General features: G+C 39.0%; 1 protein-coding gene across 1 annotated transcript in view; it reads right to left on the bottom strand.

Moving 5' to 3' along the window:
• Window positions 1-17,014, bottom strand: part of LOC127975810 (steroid hormone receptor ERR2-like) — an 86,012-nt gene that overhangs the window by 14,805 nt on the left and 54,193 nt on the right. The window contains exons 4-5 of the mRNA XM_052579798.1: window positions 14,787-14,897; window positions 13,421-13,582 (exon numbers count right to left, since the gene is read on the bottom strand). Coding sequence (XP_052435758.1) covers window positions 13,421-13,582; window positions 14,787-14,897 — 273 coding nt within the window. The remainder of the gene's footprint in view (window positions 1-13,420; window positions 13,583-14,786; window positions 14,898-17,014) is intronic.

Raw genomic sequence — 17,014 nt, forward strand, 5'->3', positions numbered from 1 at the left:
TTAAAAGCACTTGCTACTCGTACTGCATTTAAGCTAACTGAGACTTGTTATAGCACTCCTCTTTGGTTGATTTTGATTGCTTCCACTGTCCTTATTTGTAAATCGCTTTGGATAAATGTGTCTGCTAAATGTAAATATACAGTATGTACTGTACGTGTGTGTGTGTGTGTGTGTGTGTGTGTGTGTGTGTGTGTGTATGTATATATATATATATATATATATATATATATATATATATATATATATATATATGTGTATGTATGTATGTATGTATATATATATATATATATATATATATATATTGTGTGTGTGTTAATTTAAGCTGGGAACTCCAGTGAATTGTATACACAGCTTCATTCATCAGGCTGTCAGGAAGCTGAACTCCCTCCCGACCTTGCCTACCCTCCTCTCTTTTGTCCCAGTCACCACTGAACTCTGAAATGTGTGTGTGTGTGTGTGTTTGTGTGTGTGTGTGAGACACACGTCAGAGTTCACACACCACGTTTTTGGAGTTTTACAAAAATTTATTTGTGAAACTCCAAAAATTATGATTTTTTTTCCTAATGAGCCTATGTTGTCCATTACGGAGGTACAACGATTTCTGGTTGCTATTTCATGTTGATTTTATATGAAGATGTATCTGTACTTAAATAATGATAAGTGTCCCCTCAGAACCCAGTGTGGGGCCAGAGATCATTTGGTCAGTGAAGCATGAATGCTATGACGTTTTGTTCTGTTTAATACAGTATTACCCTTGTCTTAATATGCTTTCCCTGACCTCCTGACCGGCCCGCACCACTGCATACTCGTCCCCAGAGACACCGCTGGGCCTGACATGAGCCGCTCAGCCTGACGACAGGCCAGAAATGAGGCTTAATCAGTCACGTAATTACACATCATTAATTCCACTGCTAAACAGATTCTGTGGTTAATGAGTAGCTGTGTTGTATTGATGGACCTGACTCTGCGAAACAGCTTCCTCAAGGGATTGACTCGTGGTGTCTTCTGTGTGTCTTTATCTTTGGATTACAACCTATAATGGACAAATTAACGGAATGGAATTATGTGAAAGGGAAAGTCACATTTCGGAAGTACGTAAGCTACGAAACACTTGGACAGGACAAGTTCAATTAAGGCCCCTATGTATACTCACGGCAAATGTATTTTTCATTCCTCGCTTAGAGTTAAAAGGAAATTTGAAATATCAGCACGACAGACCAATGGTAGCTCAAATGTGTTTAACAGGCAGAGCTTTCAAATCAAGCAAATCTTTGTTGGTGCACATGGTGAATTTTTCTCACCCTCACGTGAGATTCCCAATTGATTTCTACTGAATTGACTGGATTTTGCCTGCAATTTTTTTTGTGGGCTGTGCATCCTAACTTGAATAAAACCTAAGAAGTGACTAATTATACAAAGGCACATACTTTGACATCAGCATATCACTAAGATAAACACACACACATATATATATATATATATATATATATATATATGGGCTGTCTGTCAATTAATTTTTTTAATCTAATTAATTACATGATGTTTAGATTAATTAATTAAAAAAAAAATTGACTTTGAAAGTGCACAGTGAAGATTATTTAAAGCAGTTTTTTGTATAAAAAGAGAAAGTAGAATGAATAAAATTACAAATTGTAGCTTAAGAAATGAATATTTTACTTGAGTCAACAATAAATTTATTACACCAACACTCTACATTGCTGTAAATCAATCGTATATCTGACTAAATCTTCACTAATTATTATTATCCCTAAGCACAGGATTATGGGATATGGAGTTGGGAATGGAAATACAAGAATGCCTGAATACAAGAATGCCTACAAGAGTCCTGAGTGGAGTGCCCTCTATTGGAGTTCATGGGCACTCTAGCTGATGATCTTAACATAGCCCAACATAGCAACATAGCGGAGCAGAGAACCACCATAGCCATGCGGATGAGACTGAAGCCCACCAGGGCGGAGCAGAGAACCAACACAGCCATGTGGATGAGACTGAAGCCCACCAGGGCAAAGCAGAGGACCACCACAGTCGAGCAGATGGGACAGAAGCCCACCAGGACGGAGCAGAGAACCACCACAGTCAAGCAGTGGGGACAGGAGAGCAAGTCTGGTTAGGTGGGACTGGAACAGATAACATAAACAGATTAATGGTGGCCTCTGTGGCCATGATAAGGCAGGTAGAAAGTTCATAGATGGCCTCCATAGTCATGACAGGAATTAACGAGAGTTAATAGACGGCCTCCATAGCCGTGACGGGATAGACAGTGAGTTGGTGGATGGCCTCCGTGGCCATGACAGGGTAGGACGAGGGTTCATGGATGGATACTACTCCGAAGGTTCTGCAGCAGCTGCCGCCAGCTCTGGAGATTCCACAGCGGTAAAAGTCTCCTTGACAGCAACACAGCAGGCTGAGAGAACATTGCTGGGTGCAACAGACAGGATGTGACGAGGCTCTGGAAGTTCAGCTGAGACATGGCAAGGCTCTGGAAGTTCAGCTGAGACATGACAAGGCTCTGGAAGTTCAGCTGAGACATGACGCAGAAGTTCAGCTGAGACATGACAAGGCTCTGGAAGTTCAGCTGAGACATGACGAGGCTCTGGATGATCTGTTGTGGTATGATGAAGCTCTGGAAGATCTGTTGATCTGTTGAAGGTCGGTAGTGATTTGACTGGGCTCATAAAGATCAATGGTGGTCAAACGGTGACTGTTTAACTGTGGTTTTACTTGCAGTGATGCTGGGTTGGCAGCCATCTTGTGCAGCTGGGCTGGTGGCCATCTTGCGCAGTGGCGCTTGGCTGGCGGCCATCTTGTGCAGTGACGCTGGGCTCTGGCGGCCATATTGTGCAGTGACGCTCGGCTGGTGGCCATCTTGCGCAGTGGCGCTTGGCTGGCAGCCATCTTGCGCAGTGATGCTAGGCTGGCGGCCATCTTGTGCAGTGACGCTGGGCTGGCGGCCATCACGCTGGGCTGGTGGGGTTCGATGCCTTGCTCAAGGGCACCTCCCCCCACCCACAATTCTGTCCGGCCCGAGACTAGAACCCACAACCCTTCGATTGGGAGTCCAACCCTCTAACCATTAGGCCACGACTTCCCCTATAAACTTCCCCTGTAAAGGCAGAGCCACCCTTACGAAAAATAACCATGGTTTTATTATAGTAAAACTGTAGTAACCCATGGTTTTTTGGCGTATTGACTGCCATTTGTAAAACCACAGATTTACTACAAATACCATGGTTAAACTATGGTTAATATAGCAAAACCATGGTAAATTTGTGGTTACCATAGTTTAACTACAGTAACCATGGTTTTTTGGTTTTATTTGTAGTAAAACCATGGTTAATTTTCGTAAGTGCACTGCCAGATCTATGTAAAACTCCAGTGTCCAGAGGCCTCCTTTGAAAAATATCATGTGGCATATCACATCCATTGATGTTAAATGAGCCAGTTCAACAAAGTCCATCACATAGTCCTCAATGGGTGCTACCGGATGCATGACTGACCTTGATGTATTCCTTAAGGCTGCTGGATCCTGGTTTGGCGAAGTCTTCTGTAACATGAAGTCAGAGACGTCCGGATCCATATGCAGTGGTTTATTATCAGAATGGTCAAACAGGCAATGATCATAGGACAGCGTCAGGTATGTCAAGGGATATCCAAAATCAAAAACAGACACAAGCAGAGGTCAGGGCAGGCAGCAGAGAATTACAGTCGGTATAAACAATCCAAAGTCAAACATGGAGGGAACAAACATGGAGGGAAACACTAGGAAATGCTCAGAAATGCCAGACAGAACTAAACAAGACTTTGCACTATTAGAGAGTCCAAACACAGTTTATATAGGGGAGTAGTAATGGGGAACACCTGGTGGTTATTAGCCCTAAGCATGGAATTATGGGAAATGGAGTTGGGAATGGAAATACAAGAATGCCAGAGTCCTGAGTGGAGTGCCCTCTATTGGAGTTCATGGGCACTCCAGCTGATGATCGTGATGACAACATATATGATATATACAGCAAAATATATGTTGAAGATGTTCAAATCTGATGATCAAAGTTCAATTATGGTTAAAAGAAAATTTGAAATATTGGTGTCACAGACAAATAGTTGAAGGACATTTAGCTTTTCAAGAAATGTAGATTTTGATCATGCCTTTTCAAACTTACAAACTTCGTTCTGGCCTACTTTTGACTGAAATGACATAACACCAGTTTGTTGTTTGATTTCACTCGTAATCAGTTTGGACAGATGGCAGTTTGAAGGTATTTACCAGCCTGAACAAACTTTTCTGGAAAGCTTTGGCCAGCTGTTTTAAACTCTCGGACCAAACGTCAGGTTGGCCTGAGTTTGATAGAAATTAAGTCACAGCAGTGCGTTAATATATAGTATGATTTTGCAACACAGAACAACTAAAAGGCCGCTGATGAGGTGCTGATTTATCAGCCGAAAGTATTCATACTCTATTACAAGGAGATTATAAAGATCAAGCTGGATAAGCCCTGGCAATATAGTAAGGATGTTTCAGAGTTTAATGGCAAAGAGAAAACAGCAAACCCAAACCAGGGAAGGAGAGATGGGTGGAGACAAGCACAATCACTGTATGCAAGAGGGGAATTATCCTCCGTGATGAGTGCTGACATGATGCCTGTTAAATTTAGGCTTGATAATTGTAGTTCAACTGCATATGCTTAGTCAAAGCATTAATTATCAACCCCAATCTAAGAAAGGTGTCAATAAACTTATTCTGAATCAATAATTGACTGAAGAGAAAAAATATACAAGCACAGGGTTTGGTGGTTGTCACATTAGTGAGATTTTAGCAAAATGTAATGGGCATAAAAGGTATTGTGGTTGCACTTTATTTTACAGTACGTGTACTAACATGTACTTATAGTGATCTTACAGTGTATCTATCTAAGAAAGTTCTGGTAATACAAGGTAACTACATGGGGTAGGGTTAGGTTTAGGGGTAGGTTCAGGGTTAGTACCTAGTTATTACATAGTTATTGCAATTACTATAATAAGTACATAGTATGTACTTGAGGAACAGGACTGTAAAATAAAGTGCTACCGGTATTGTAGTGTATTTATGAAGCACAGCTCACTCGAGAAAAGCGTTCAGACCAAGCAGATCTCTATTGAACATATATAGTGAAATTTGAGTGACCAACTGAAACCACTGCAAAATCTGCATTGGGAATCTTTTCAACCTCAAATGAAATTCCCATTTGATTCCTACTGAAATGACATGATTTGGCCCAAACCTTTATTGTGGGCTGTGTATCCTAACTGGAATAACACCTCAAACATGTTTCTGAAATAATTTATTTTCAATTAGTTTTTTTTTTAAACAACACTATTCAGTATTGACTGATTCATTAATTCTTTATTTCGGGACTGATGCAGTGTGGTCACATTTACCTTTGGTCTGCAAATGTTTGTGTTCAAAATCCATTAATTTCCACAGAAATCCGCACAGGAAATTTGCTTGAGGTTGAAGAATTTGTTGACAAGGGTTTCATTCAGGGAGAATGAAAGTTGAATTCGCTGCATTGACCAACATAACTTGATGCCATTGCGAAAGACACAAGTGCAATGGTAAAACACGCCATTCATAGAAAAATAATGGAAAGTACAGCAATGTAATAGAAAACGTGTTTTCTGTGAATTGTTCCTAATAATACCTTTCTTTTGCAAGGACCTTAGCAAACAACTTCAAGATGTGCTTCATACATCACTAAACTTTTGACAAAGAAGTAATATGACAACACCTTTAGGGTATGGCCAAAAGGGGGTATTGTACAACACAATGTATTGATGCTTTTATTTTACAAGCATCTTCACATTAGGAGTGCATCAGAGATGCCTTCAGATTTTGCCCATCTAGGGAGCTTTGGAACACAGTCATTATCTGTCATCCCAGTACGCTCCTGTTAAATCAGAAAAAAGTTTTTTGAAAGCAAGACAGCTATCATGCCATCTGACTTCCCACACTGACTTCCACACATCCTCACCACAGAATTCCCCGCTGGAAAAATCCAGCCCTAGGAGTCGGGTCTGGAGGCAGGTGATCACCAGCTGTTTAATCAGAGATGTATAGTAACGAAGTAGAACTACTTCACTACTGTACTTAAGTACTAAAAGGCGGTATCTGTACTTTACTAGAGTATTATTTTTTCCTCCTACTTTTACTTCAGTACATATTTTCGCTGAGTTTAATACTTTTTCTCCGATATTTTTTTATGTGCTGCATCGTTACTCGTTACAATTATAAAAATGTTACGCAGGTTTGATGAAGCTGGCACATCATTGAGCGAATCAAGCGAGACTGCGTGTGCTGACTGAACTGCTGTGAAGAGAGAGATGAACACCGAGCCGAGCCAGATAATGACTCGTTCACGAGTCAAGAACCGGTTGCATCGGTTTTCGGGATCACCAGTAGTTCTTACTGACAGTTTGATTCAATAAACCAGTTGAAGAAAACAGTTCAGCGATTCTTTTGCGCTCGACGTAATGGCGTCATTGGCGTTGACTGCAAGCCTCCAAGCCTTCGGTTTACCTGGGCTCATAACATTAGCACAGAATTCGGTTCACGAATCGGACGTGTCTGACAGAAACGGTTCTTGACTCGTGAACGAGTCAGTCTGTTGTTCGTTATCTGGCTCGGCTCGGTGTTCATCTTCAGTTCTCTCTTCACAGCAGTTCAGTCAGTGTACTGTTTGAGTAAATCAATTACTCCGGGATATTGGTTTGTTTGAACTCAGAGGGAGTGTCAGACACATTAAAAAAGTTAACAGCTTAAGTCATTTGTGGATTAATGCATATTGGAGACGCAAACCGTTTAAAACGATTCAGTTCGATTTGGTGAACTGTTTCAAAAAGATCCGGTTACATCGAATGAAACGTTCGCGAACCGGATATCACAAACTGCTTTGTTTTCAACTGTCTTACAACAGAAACGGAAGAGAAGACAATGCTGAATAAAGTCGTAGTTTTTGCTATTTTTGGACCAAAATGTATTTTCGATGCTTCAAAAAATTCTAACTGACCCTCTGATGTCACATGGACTACTTTGATGATGTTTTTCTTACCTTTCTGGACATGGACAGTAAGGTACACACAGCTTCAATGGAGGGACTGAGAGCTCTCGGACTAAATCTAAAATATCTTAAACTGTGTTCCAAAAATAAACGGAGGCCTTACATCTTTGAAACAACATGAGGGTAAGTTATTAATGACATAATTTTGCAAATTGGGTGAACTAACTCTGTAACCGTTTTTTGTTTACAAAAAGTTAGTCAAAGGAATTGTGATTGTCCTTTAGGTTAATCATTTGAAATAGTAAAAACAATATGTTCAAACTTTTGACTACTTTCTTTAATAACTACATAACACAATACTTGTACTTTTACTTTCAGTACTTGAGTAGTAAATTTTAAAATAGACTACTTGCAATACTTAAGTACAAAATGTTTTGAATACTTTAGTACTTCTACTTAAGTGTGGTGCTTAAAGAGCACTTCAACTTCTACTCAAGTCACTTTTTTGATATAGCACTTGTACTTTTACTCAAGTCTGGGTCTCTAGTACTTTATACATCTCTGTGTTTAATGTGACAGGGCTATGGTTTCTGATGGGTAACGAATGTAAAGCCTTATTCCAAACCACATCAGACAGCTTCTGTTGTTCAGAACATGTCCAGATCATCAGACACCAGTCCTGCTACTCCAGTGTGAGGTAAGACATCACATTACACACAGCAGCTTTCGTCCATTCGATCATGTGGGTTTTTGTCACTTGTTCAAGTAGTAGTTTAGTTTTTTGCATATCTGTGAAGCGGCATTAATGTGGGCGCAGGGGAACTCCAGGACAGAGTGAAATGCGATCCAGCCAACAACAAGAAACTAGTATATGTATGTCAAAGTTCTTTAGCACCTTAGCAGCAAAAAAGCCATTTGTCAACATGTTCCACACATCAGCTTTAATGAGACGCCACTCAAACTATTTACAGAGACCTCCTCTCTCTGCCGTGCCAACCAGAGCCTGGACATTCAGAGGAGGGAGGCTGTTTACAGCCATTTACTGACAGATGACATGAGATTCTGAGCGCTGTGTCCTAACGTGCACTATAAAAGGCTTCACTGTAACATAAATATGATTGCACTTTGGACAGGTGCGAACAGGGACCCATGAGTACAGAGGACCAGTGTGTAACGCATGTACACTAATAATATTAGTTGGAAATCTCATCTGAAAGACACTTGATGTTCACCTCCTTCACTTAGAATTAGATCACCTTACAACAGTCAAATTGGCTGTAAACAGTCTCTTGACTTGAAGTTAGTCATCTTAAGGAACAGATTCCAGTCTATGTGAAATGCTGTAAAATTTTGATACCATGCAGTAGGGCTGTAATGGTCACCACCCCAGTTGTCTGCTGCCACCGGCGGTAGTGTATGTTACGTCAAACACAAAGTGTTGTGTACAATTGTAATAACAGTAATAGTTGCAAATTATTTTATTTTGACTAGGCCTATAAGTTTATTGTTATTCACACGAAAAAAATGTCCAGCCTCTTCCTGTATTTTGTCAGTTTTGATTTGAGTGTGGTCTATGTATTAAATAATCACAGCATCACAGCTCTGAATCACAGCTCTGTCATAACCTGCCTTCTCAAGCACTGTCACAGTTGAACAGGCTAAGTAGAAAAAAATACAAATAATAATTACAAAAAAAAAAAAAAAAAAAACATATAAACTGTTAACTATGATCACCTGCTTTCCATTTGTAATAAACTGGTATTGTTGAAAATCTAGGAAATTAATGCTTTTTAGTGCAAAGAATTAAAATCCCTTCACTGCAGAGGAATCATATTTCTCCATCACTGAGTGTGACAGACAAAAACTAATTACTGTTGTAAATGTGCAATATGTGTGTTTTAGTGTTAATTTCAACATTTTAGTCTAGTTTTAGTCAATGAAAACAACATTTTAGCAACCGCACCGTAACCATTTAGTTTAACCGTACAGAAGTATTAATTTTGGCAGCTATTTTTAATTTAGTCTTAGTCTTACTCAAATGTACATTTCATTTATCATATTTAGACAAATTTTTTTGTTTATTCTTTGAAATGTATAAGCATTTTAGTCTGGTTTTAATCAATTAAATATTAGTCATATTTTCGTCATTTTGTATAATCATTTAACTGATATAAAAAAAGAAAAAGAAAATACAAATAAAAATCTCGAAATTATAATCGTAATGATTGTTTTGATTTGAGAAATGTACTTTATCATTTTAGGTATTGCACTTTCTCCAGTAAGCACAAATAAATAGAATGTGGACACACACATGGTGTATTTTACCTCATCTAGTCTACTGATTTTTTATAGGCTTTATGTAAACAGCTAAAACAAACCAAAGTTATTATAACAGTGACATTCCTAGTAATTTCATAATTCAAATAGTCTATTTCTCTATTAAAACAACAGAGATTGAGTAAGTGTATTTTTTTTCAGCGATCACAATTGCAAACACTTGATGACAGATGAATGACAGAACACAGACTGGCTGAGACTTTCATTTAGATGTTAAACTCCAACTTGTTTGTTTTTCAGATCATCTGCGGCGGTGCTTCCGCAATGAGGAGTGAGTCTTATTTTGTCAACGAAACTGCATGTAGATATAGATAATGTAAACTGCATGTGATCTTAGTTATCATTTATTGATTTTACTGTAGTCTCGTCTTAGTCATGGAAAAAAAGCTTGTCAACAAACATTTTTCGTCATAGTCTACATTAACAAAATTATCAGTAGTGTATTATTTACTACACTAAATGCTAATGAACAATATGGGATAATTTAGCCTCTGATATATTATATATTTATCATTTGATGACAGAAAATACATTTACTGAATTGCTTAATTTAAATGCATGAATATGTGAACAATTAAATGTATTAATTTTATCAAAAACCAGTAACAACAATGTGCATTAAACATTTTCTCAACCTAAATTGAAGATACACATTGCTGACGAAGCGTATACATATATACAATAAATAAATAAAATAAACCAAATAAATATAAATAAATAATTGTGAAATAATAAATTATAACAAAATGAAAAACAAAATAAAATATTTCTGATGCACTGACTAAGCAAAGTAAATAAATAATAATAACATAAAAATATAAGAAAAACAGGAAGCAAAAAAAAAAAAAAAATAAGAATAATATCAACGCAAAACAAAAACAAAAAAATAAGCATGAGTGACTCTGGATATCGTGTGCCATCGGTCCAATGGTAAGGCGTGACGTCACAGGCGTGGTGACATAAATGACCAGGAAGCTATAAAAGCACATGCTGCGCAGCTGGCACCAACTCTGTTGTCATTCAGCAAGCACACTGTGTGTGCATGTGTAATCAGTCTGTCTTGTGGGTCTCATTTGGTGTTGTCTGTCATAAGTTTCACCATGTCAAAAGCACCTGCTAAGACCAAATATTTGGGCGATTTCAGACTGTGTGTTCCTCCCTGCTCGCGCTATATTAGCTATATTAGTCTGTGCGTGGTCTGTTTGGGAGCCGACTGTCTGCATTGTGAGCGCATGCTAATGCGGACACTTCACTTCAGGAAGGCTCTCTTGAAGGAGGGAGCCATCGCCTGTGGGGTTCCCAGGTGGATCTGACAGAGGGAATGGAAAAAGGGGTGAGTCCCCATCTCCTTCCTCACCTACCACTTCTGGCGCCCAGTCCCTGGGGTCGGAAGCTCCGCATTTTTTTTTCCTCGGGGAGAGGGATCGACAATTCGCCTATCTTCCTCCAAGGAGGTTGATGTGGAGAGTGTCGAAGAAGATTTGCCACCTCAATCGCCCCAGTACGAGGAGCTCTTGGAGGTGGTAACTTGTGCGGTGGCTAAGCTTATCATCGATTGGCCCACCAGGAAAAAATATGAACCACAGAAAAGCAAGCTCGATGAATGCTTTCTGCGGGCAAGACCACAACCTCCACGTAGAAGCCTGCCTTTCTTTCTCGATTTGCACAGTGAGATCACCAGACCATGGAATCGGCCATTCTCGGCCTGCCTCTTCATCCCCGCATCTGATTACTATGGCAGTGGGGGGGAAGTCGTGGCCTAATGGTTAGAGGGATGGACTCCCAATCGAAGGGTTGTGAGTTCTAGTCTCAGGCCGGACGGAATTGTGGGTGGGGGTAGTGCATGTACAGCTCTCTCTCCACCTTCAATACCACCCTTGAGCAAGGCATCAAACCCCCAACTGCTCCCCGTGCACCGCAGCATAAATGGCTGCCCACTGCTCCGGGTGTGTGCTCACAGTGTGTGTGTGTGTGTTCACTGCTCTGTGTGTGTGCATTTCGGATGGGTTAAATGCAGAGCACAAATTCTGAGTATGGGTCACCATACTTGGCTGAATGTCACTTTCACTTCACTTTCACTTTCACAGTGTGGCGAAGCTGGGAGAGCATGGTTACACAGTGATGTCACAGGGGGAGCAGACGCTTGCGAGCTATCTGTCCACCGGTGATGCATCATCTCTGAAGGCTCCGGTGTTGCCTTCCAAGCCGTTCAGCACCACTTTTGATTTTGATTCAGGCTAGTACGTGACTGCACACAATGGCTGTGTTACAGGCGTACCAAGCCGTAAGAGCTTGATGAGGTAAGAGCTTGATGAGGGAGAGGAGATCAAGTCCGACAATATTTCAGAGCTGAGGCGGACTGTTGATCTCTCCCTCCGTGCCACCAAATAGACTGCTTGCACCATCAGCCGGTCGATGGCATTTATGGTGGCCGCAAAGAGACACTCATGACTGACCCTGTCCAATATGAAAGAAAGGGACAGGATCTGCCTCATGGAAGGGTGCTGCTGCCTTTTGGCCTGTTCGGCGACATTGTCAACTTGGTCGTCGACAGGTACCAGGAGGTGTGTAAGCAAGCGGTGGCATTTCAAAAGTTCCTCTGGGTGGAAGGGGGCCTCTTGGCGGAAGATGCCCTCTCCACATACCAGCTCCTTGTACTGTAAGGCTCAAAAACAGCTCTGGGCCAGGCACTCCTAAGCCCGAAATGGATCTCAGGGCAGTTACCAAAGCAAAGAATTACCGAAGCATCAGAGGGTGTACAGAGTGGTGTACACCGCATCACACAGTGTCCGTGTCACTTCATTGCCCTCGGAAAGTCGGTCTGCCATCCCTGCCAGAGCTGGGCACAGCTGCTTCCAGAGAGCGTTGCTCTCAGTTTCTTCAACCTGCAAGCGTAGCAGAGATGAGAGGCTTGCCACCCCTTCAAGGGTCTCTAAAACAGTTAGATCGTTTGCCCCCTGCTGGTGCCCTTCTCCAGGGCACCGATCTAACTGCCTCTATAACACCAGAGGTCAGTCTCGAGAGACTGATTCCCATAGTAGATTATTTAGCAGCATGGAATCTACTGCCAAATGTATCTCAAAGGGTCCTACACATGGTAGAAAAAGGCTATCGTATTCAGTTCGGCTCTCCACCGCCGAGATTCAACGGGGTTATTCCAACGTTGGCCAGACCAGAGCAGACTCTGGTTGTGGAACAGGAAGTGAATACCGTATTGAAGAAGGAGGCCATTGAGGTGGTCCCTCATCACGAGATGGAATCCAGGTTTTACAGTAGTATTTCAGCGGTCGCCATCTGATGTGGCATATTAATTGTCTGGAGATGCTGGCTTGGTTTCGAGCACTCAAGGCGTCAAGGTGTAACCTAAGGCGTTTTGTGTGAGGGGTAGTTTTAGGTGTAGGGTTAGGGGAAAGGGACAGAAAATACAGTTTTGTACAGTAGAAAAACCATTACGTCTATAAAGACTCCCTGTAAACCACATATGCCAATGTGTGTGTGCATGTGCATGTTGAGGAGCACTTTGAGGAGACTGTGTTTTTGGGTCAGTAGTGTTCTAGTCGGCTGTAAGTTCCCTTCTGTGCGTCAGCACTGTGTGTGTGTGGGTGAACATCCTCCTAATCTCCTTCATAGATAGCACTTCACCCAGCTAATGATTAAATGTTTTTCCAAAAAACACAACACAGATGGACGGCACTGAGTCAGCATGTGTACACAACAGTTACTTTTTCCCTATATACCAAAATCTTTAACATGTCTGATTTTAACTGCCAAAGAATGAAATGTTTTCACACTTGCAAAATTTTGTATAATCATTCTGTATTAGTTGAGGATGAATTTTAATTTGGATTTTATTATGAAAGGTAGTGAAATAGCAGTAGTAATCATGAAGCTAAAGTGTACACCTTTACCACCGAATACCAATTGTACCACCGAACTTCATGGCCCCTTTTTATTTCTTAGAAAATAATAATCTGAAATGATAAATATGAATTTGGACAAGCACATGCTTTTTGCACTGCCTCACTGACCTGGGATGTGTTTGGCCCAGCCGATGATGACCACCAGCTCGCGGTCAGCCAGGTCACACAGTGTGGTAAGCGCTTTGATGTCGCTCTCAGGCATGGTCGGGTCTGGCATGGCGTAGATCTTCTCTGGCTCTGCTACCAGTAGATGGGACACAATCTTCGTCACTGAGGATGAGGAGGAGGATCAAATAGAGTTACGATGATGTGAAATCACTTGGACACTGGAAACATGATAAAAAATAGAGCATCAATTATTTGATTCAGCTTCACTGCAGCAATATTCACAAACTATTCATAATATATGTTTTCTGCAATTGTGTGATTATATTCACACTCGTTAATAAACCATTGTAATTCATTATAGTATATTAAATATACTTTCATTTGTCACAGTCATGATTCACGATGTTTAAATGATCAGCAGTTTATCGAGCTTCAGCAAAAACACCGAATATTGAAATACTGAGAATTTATAATTACATTTTTATGCCATTGTTTGTGTACTGATAAACATTAATAAACCATAATAACTAGGGATGTAACGGTTCACAGAAAAAAATCTAACCGTACAGTTCTCCACAAACGATTCGGCACGCGCTGGTACTGCGGTTTAACTTAAATCTGAAAATGCACCTGTAATATGGTTTGCTATCAATAACACGTAAAACAAGGTTCGGCTAATATATGTGTCTGTTATTCTTATTTTCTCTATTATTATTATTTAGAATTTTATTATTAATAAAAAAATTTTTGACAGTACAGTTTTCGCCTAAATATTGTACATACCGAGCCGCACTGAAAGCGTGACTCTAAAACCATGAGTGTTGAAGCGTTCCACCCCTAATAATAACTCATTATAAAAGCTTCCAACATGAAGTTATTAACACTAATTATGGTTAACTGATGAGTAGTTATGCATATTAATGGTGTCATGCTTATTATTATATATATATATATATATATATATATATATATATATATATATATATATATATATATATATATATATATATATATATATATATAATGTAAAATGTTATAACATATAAGCAATATATATAATCTTGATATAATGTTTATGATTACAAAATGAAAGTTTTGTACTATGCTGGATGTTTGAATGTCTTAGGGTTTTTTCAACTGCTTACAAACAATTCAAAACTTTTTGCCTTTTTCTCAGAATGTTACACACCAATCCAATAATTGCACACACAAAATGCATTGAATGCACTGCATTCAAAATATCACAAATACATGTAAATGAACATGCATTGCATTCACAGTGTGATGTGAATGTGAATTTTTTTTTTTTTCATTTAGAAATATAAGAAATGTGTGAGGATATGTGTGTGTGTGTGTCTGTCCTCACAGGGTTTTTTGGCTGGCGGTGGCAGTGTGAGCCCCAGGTAGGCTGTGTTTCCTGCATCCATTCTCCTCTTGTATTTCTGTCGGCCTCCTCGTACGCGATCTAGCCGTACACCTGATCAGACACAAACAATACAACACACACGTAAACGGACTTTAAAATCAATACACATTTCAATACACATTACATCTGTGAGTAAAATACACATTACATCTGTGAGCAAAAATTTCATTGAGTTTGAAGAACATAAACTTTTTTATAACATATGATGGGTGTTGTGAGAAACCAACCAACCAAAGCCATTTAAAGACGATTGCAAATGGCTCTTTTCCACTGCATGGTACGACTCGGCTTGGTACCGCTCAGTACGGTACAGCACGGCGCGACTCGGCTCAGTTTGTGTTTCCACTGCAGTTTAGTACTGCTTTAGAGTAGCAGGATTATTCACGTCATTATATTGGTGCAGCCATATATAAACTATTTTATAATATTATTAAAAACTTCAATAGCATCTCAGTGATTCAAAAGCACTGAGAGATATTAAACACACATTAACAAATAAAATATTTATTTCAAGTGAAAGAATTTAGAAGATTTCTATTGTTTCTGTGCTAATCTGTGCAAAATATGTACTATTTTAATATTCCTTTGGAATGGAGCTAGTATTTGCTTTGTGTTTTTCTGACACACACACACACACAAACAAGCCTCTGTAGTAACATTATTAGAGTGTAAATAAATAATTTCTCCTTTTAAGGGTAATTTAAACCGAGGAACGAGCTGACAGATTCACAGACACAAAAACATACAAGCCTTAAAGTCGGACAGACACTACTGAGGGAGCGAGGGATCAGCGGGACGAGTGCTGCGCTCTCAGCGTGTGACGGAGGTGTCAGGCCTCCATATGTGAACACTGAGCACCTGCCACACATCTAAACAGATGAATATTTAACACAGGGTCAATGAACTCACAGACGGACCTTCTCATTATTAAGCTTATCAATAGCACAGCAAAGAACGGTTACAGTATATACAGCATCAGCCACAAAACTGGCCAGTTTCCACCATAAAACAATAGATATGTATAAAAGTACCTAAATATTATTGAAGTTTAGCATGTATGTAACACACTCGCTATAAACGCCACACTAACCCCTTATTTATTAGCCAATTATTTGATAAGAAGGCTTGTACATTTGTACATTACTCACCACTACTAAACCTGTAACACTATGACTGCATTTGAATCTATTTTGAATAGATGGTAGTTATACTGTACATGCAAACCAAAAAAACAGCTCTAAATCGATAAACTAGGCTGATTTTTGAGAACTGGGAAAGATGACAACTGAAACTGTGACTTAAAAGACCAAAGGTTGATGAATGAACAATTATTTTGGATTACTATGTTAAGCGTGTTGTGTTTTTATTATATCACAAAATGACATTTTCAGCTCATTCTATTGAATTGTTTTTGGTAACAGACAGGAAATCTTACTGTGTTGACAAAATGACATTATAAGCAGCCTTAGTGTTATTTTATTTTTTTCTATTTGAATTATCTATTGCTAAATATTAATGGGACATACAATTGTTTATTTATTTATTTTTATTTTTGACTAAAACACTTTATTTAAATTTATTTGGGGCTGACATGTCATGGCTATGATACAATTTTTTTTTTTTTTGTTGTTGTTGTTGTTGTTGTTTTTTATTGTACAATGTACAAAAACTATTCCAATCTTTCTACTTCAAGTGTTACTTGCATTTCTTTGCAATTATTTATGTATTAATTAATTTACTAGCAATTTATGAAATAAAATTGTAAACCACAGACCATTTATATAGACAACTGCTTAAAAATATCTAAATTGTTATTGTACTATATTAATATTGCTTAAAAAACAAAAAAACAAAAAAAACAAAAAAACATATGAGATCCTGAAGCACAAAAGCAGTTATCAGTAGCATAAGTATATTTGTAGCAATAGCCAAAAAATACATCGTATGGTTCAAAATTGTTTGTCTTTTATGCAAAAACTCTTAAAGATATTAAAGTAAAGATCATGTTCCATGAAGATGTTTTGTAAATGTCCTACTGTAAATATATTAAAACTTAATGATTAATAATATGCATTGCTACGAACTTTATTTGGACAACTTTAAAGGTGGTTTTATTTTTTATTTTTTTCAACTTCAGATTCCAGATTGTCAAATAGTTATATCTCGGC

This window comes from Carassius gibelio, chromosome B17 (genome assembly GCF_023724105.1).
Source record: "Carassius gibelio isolate Cgi1373 ecotype wild population from Czech Republic chromosome B17, carGib1.2-hapl.c, whole genome shotgun sequence".
NCBI classification, from domain to species: Eukaryota; Metazoa; Chordata; class Actinopteri; order Cypriniformes; family Cyprinidae; genus Carassius; species Carassius gibelio.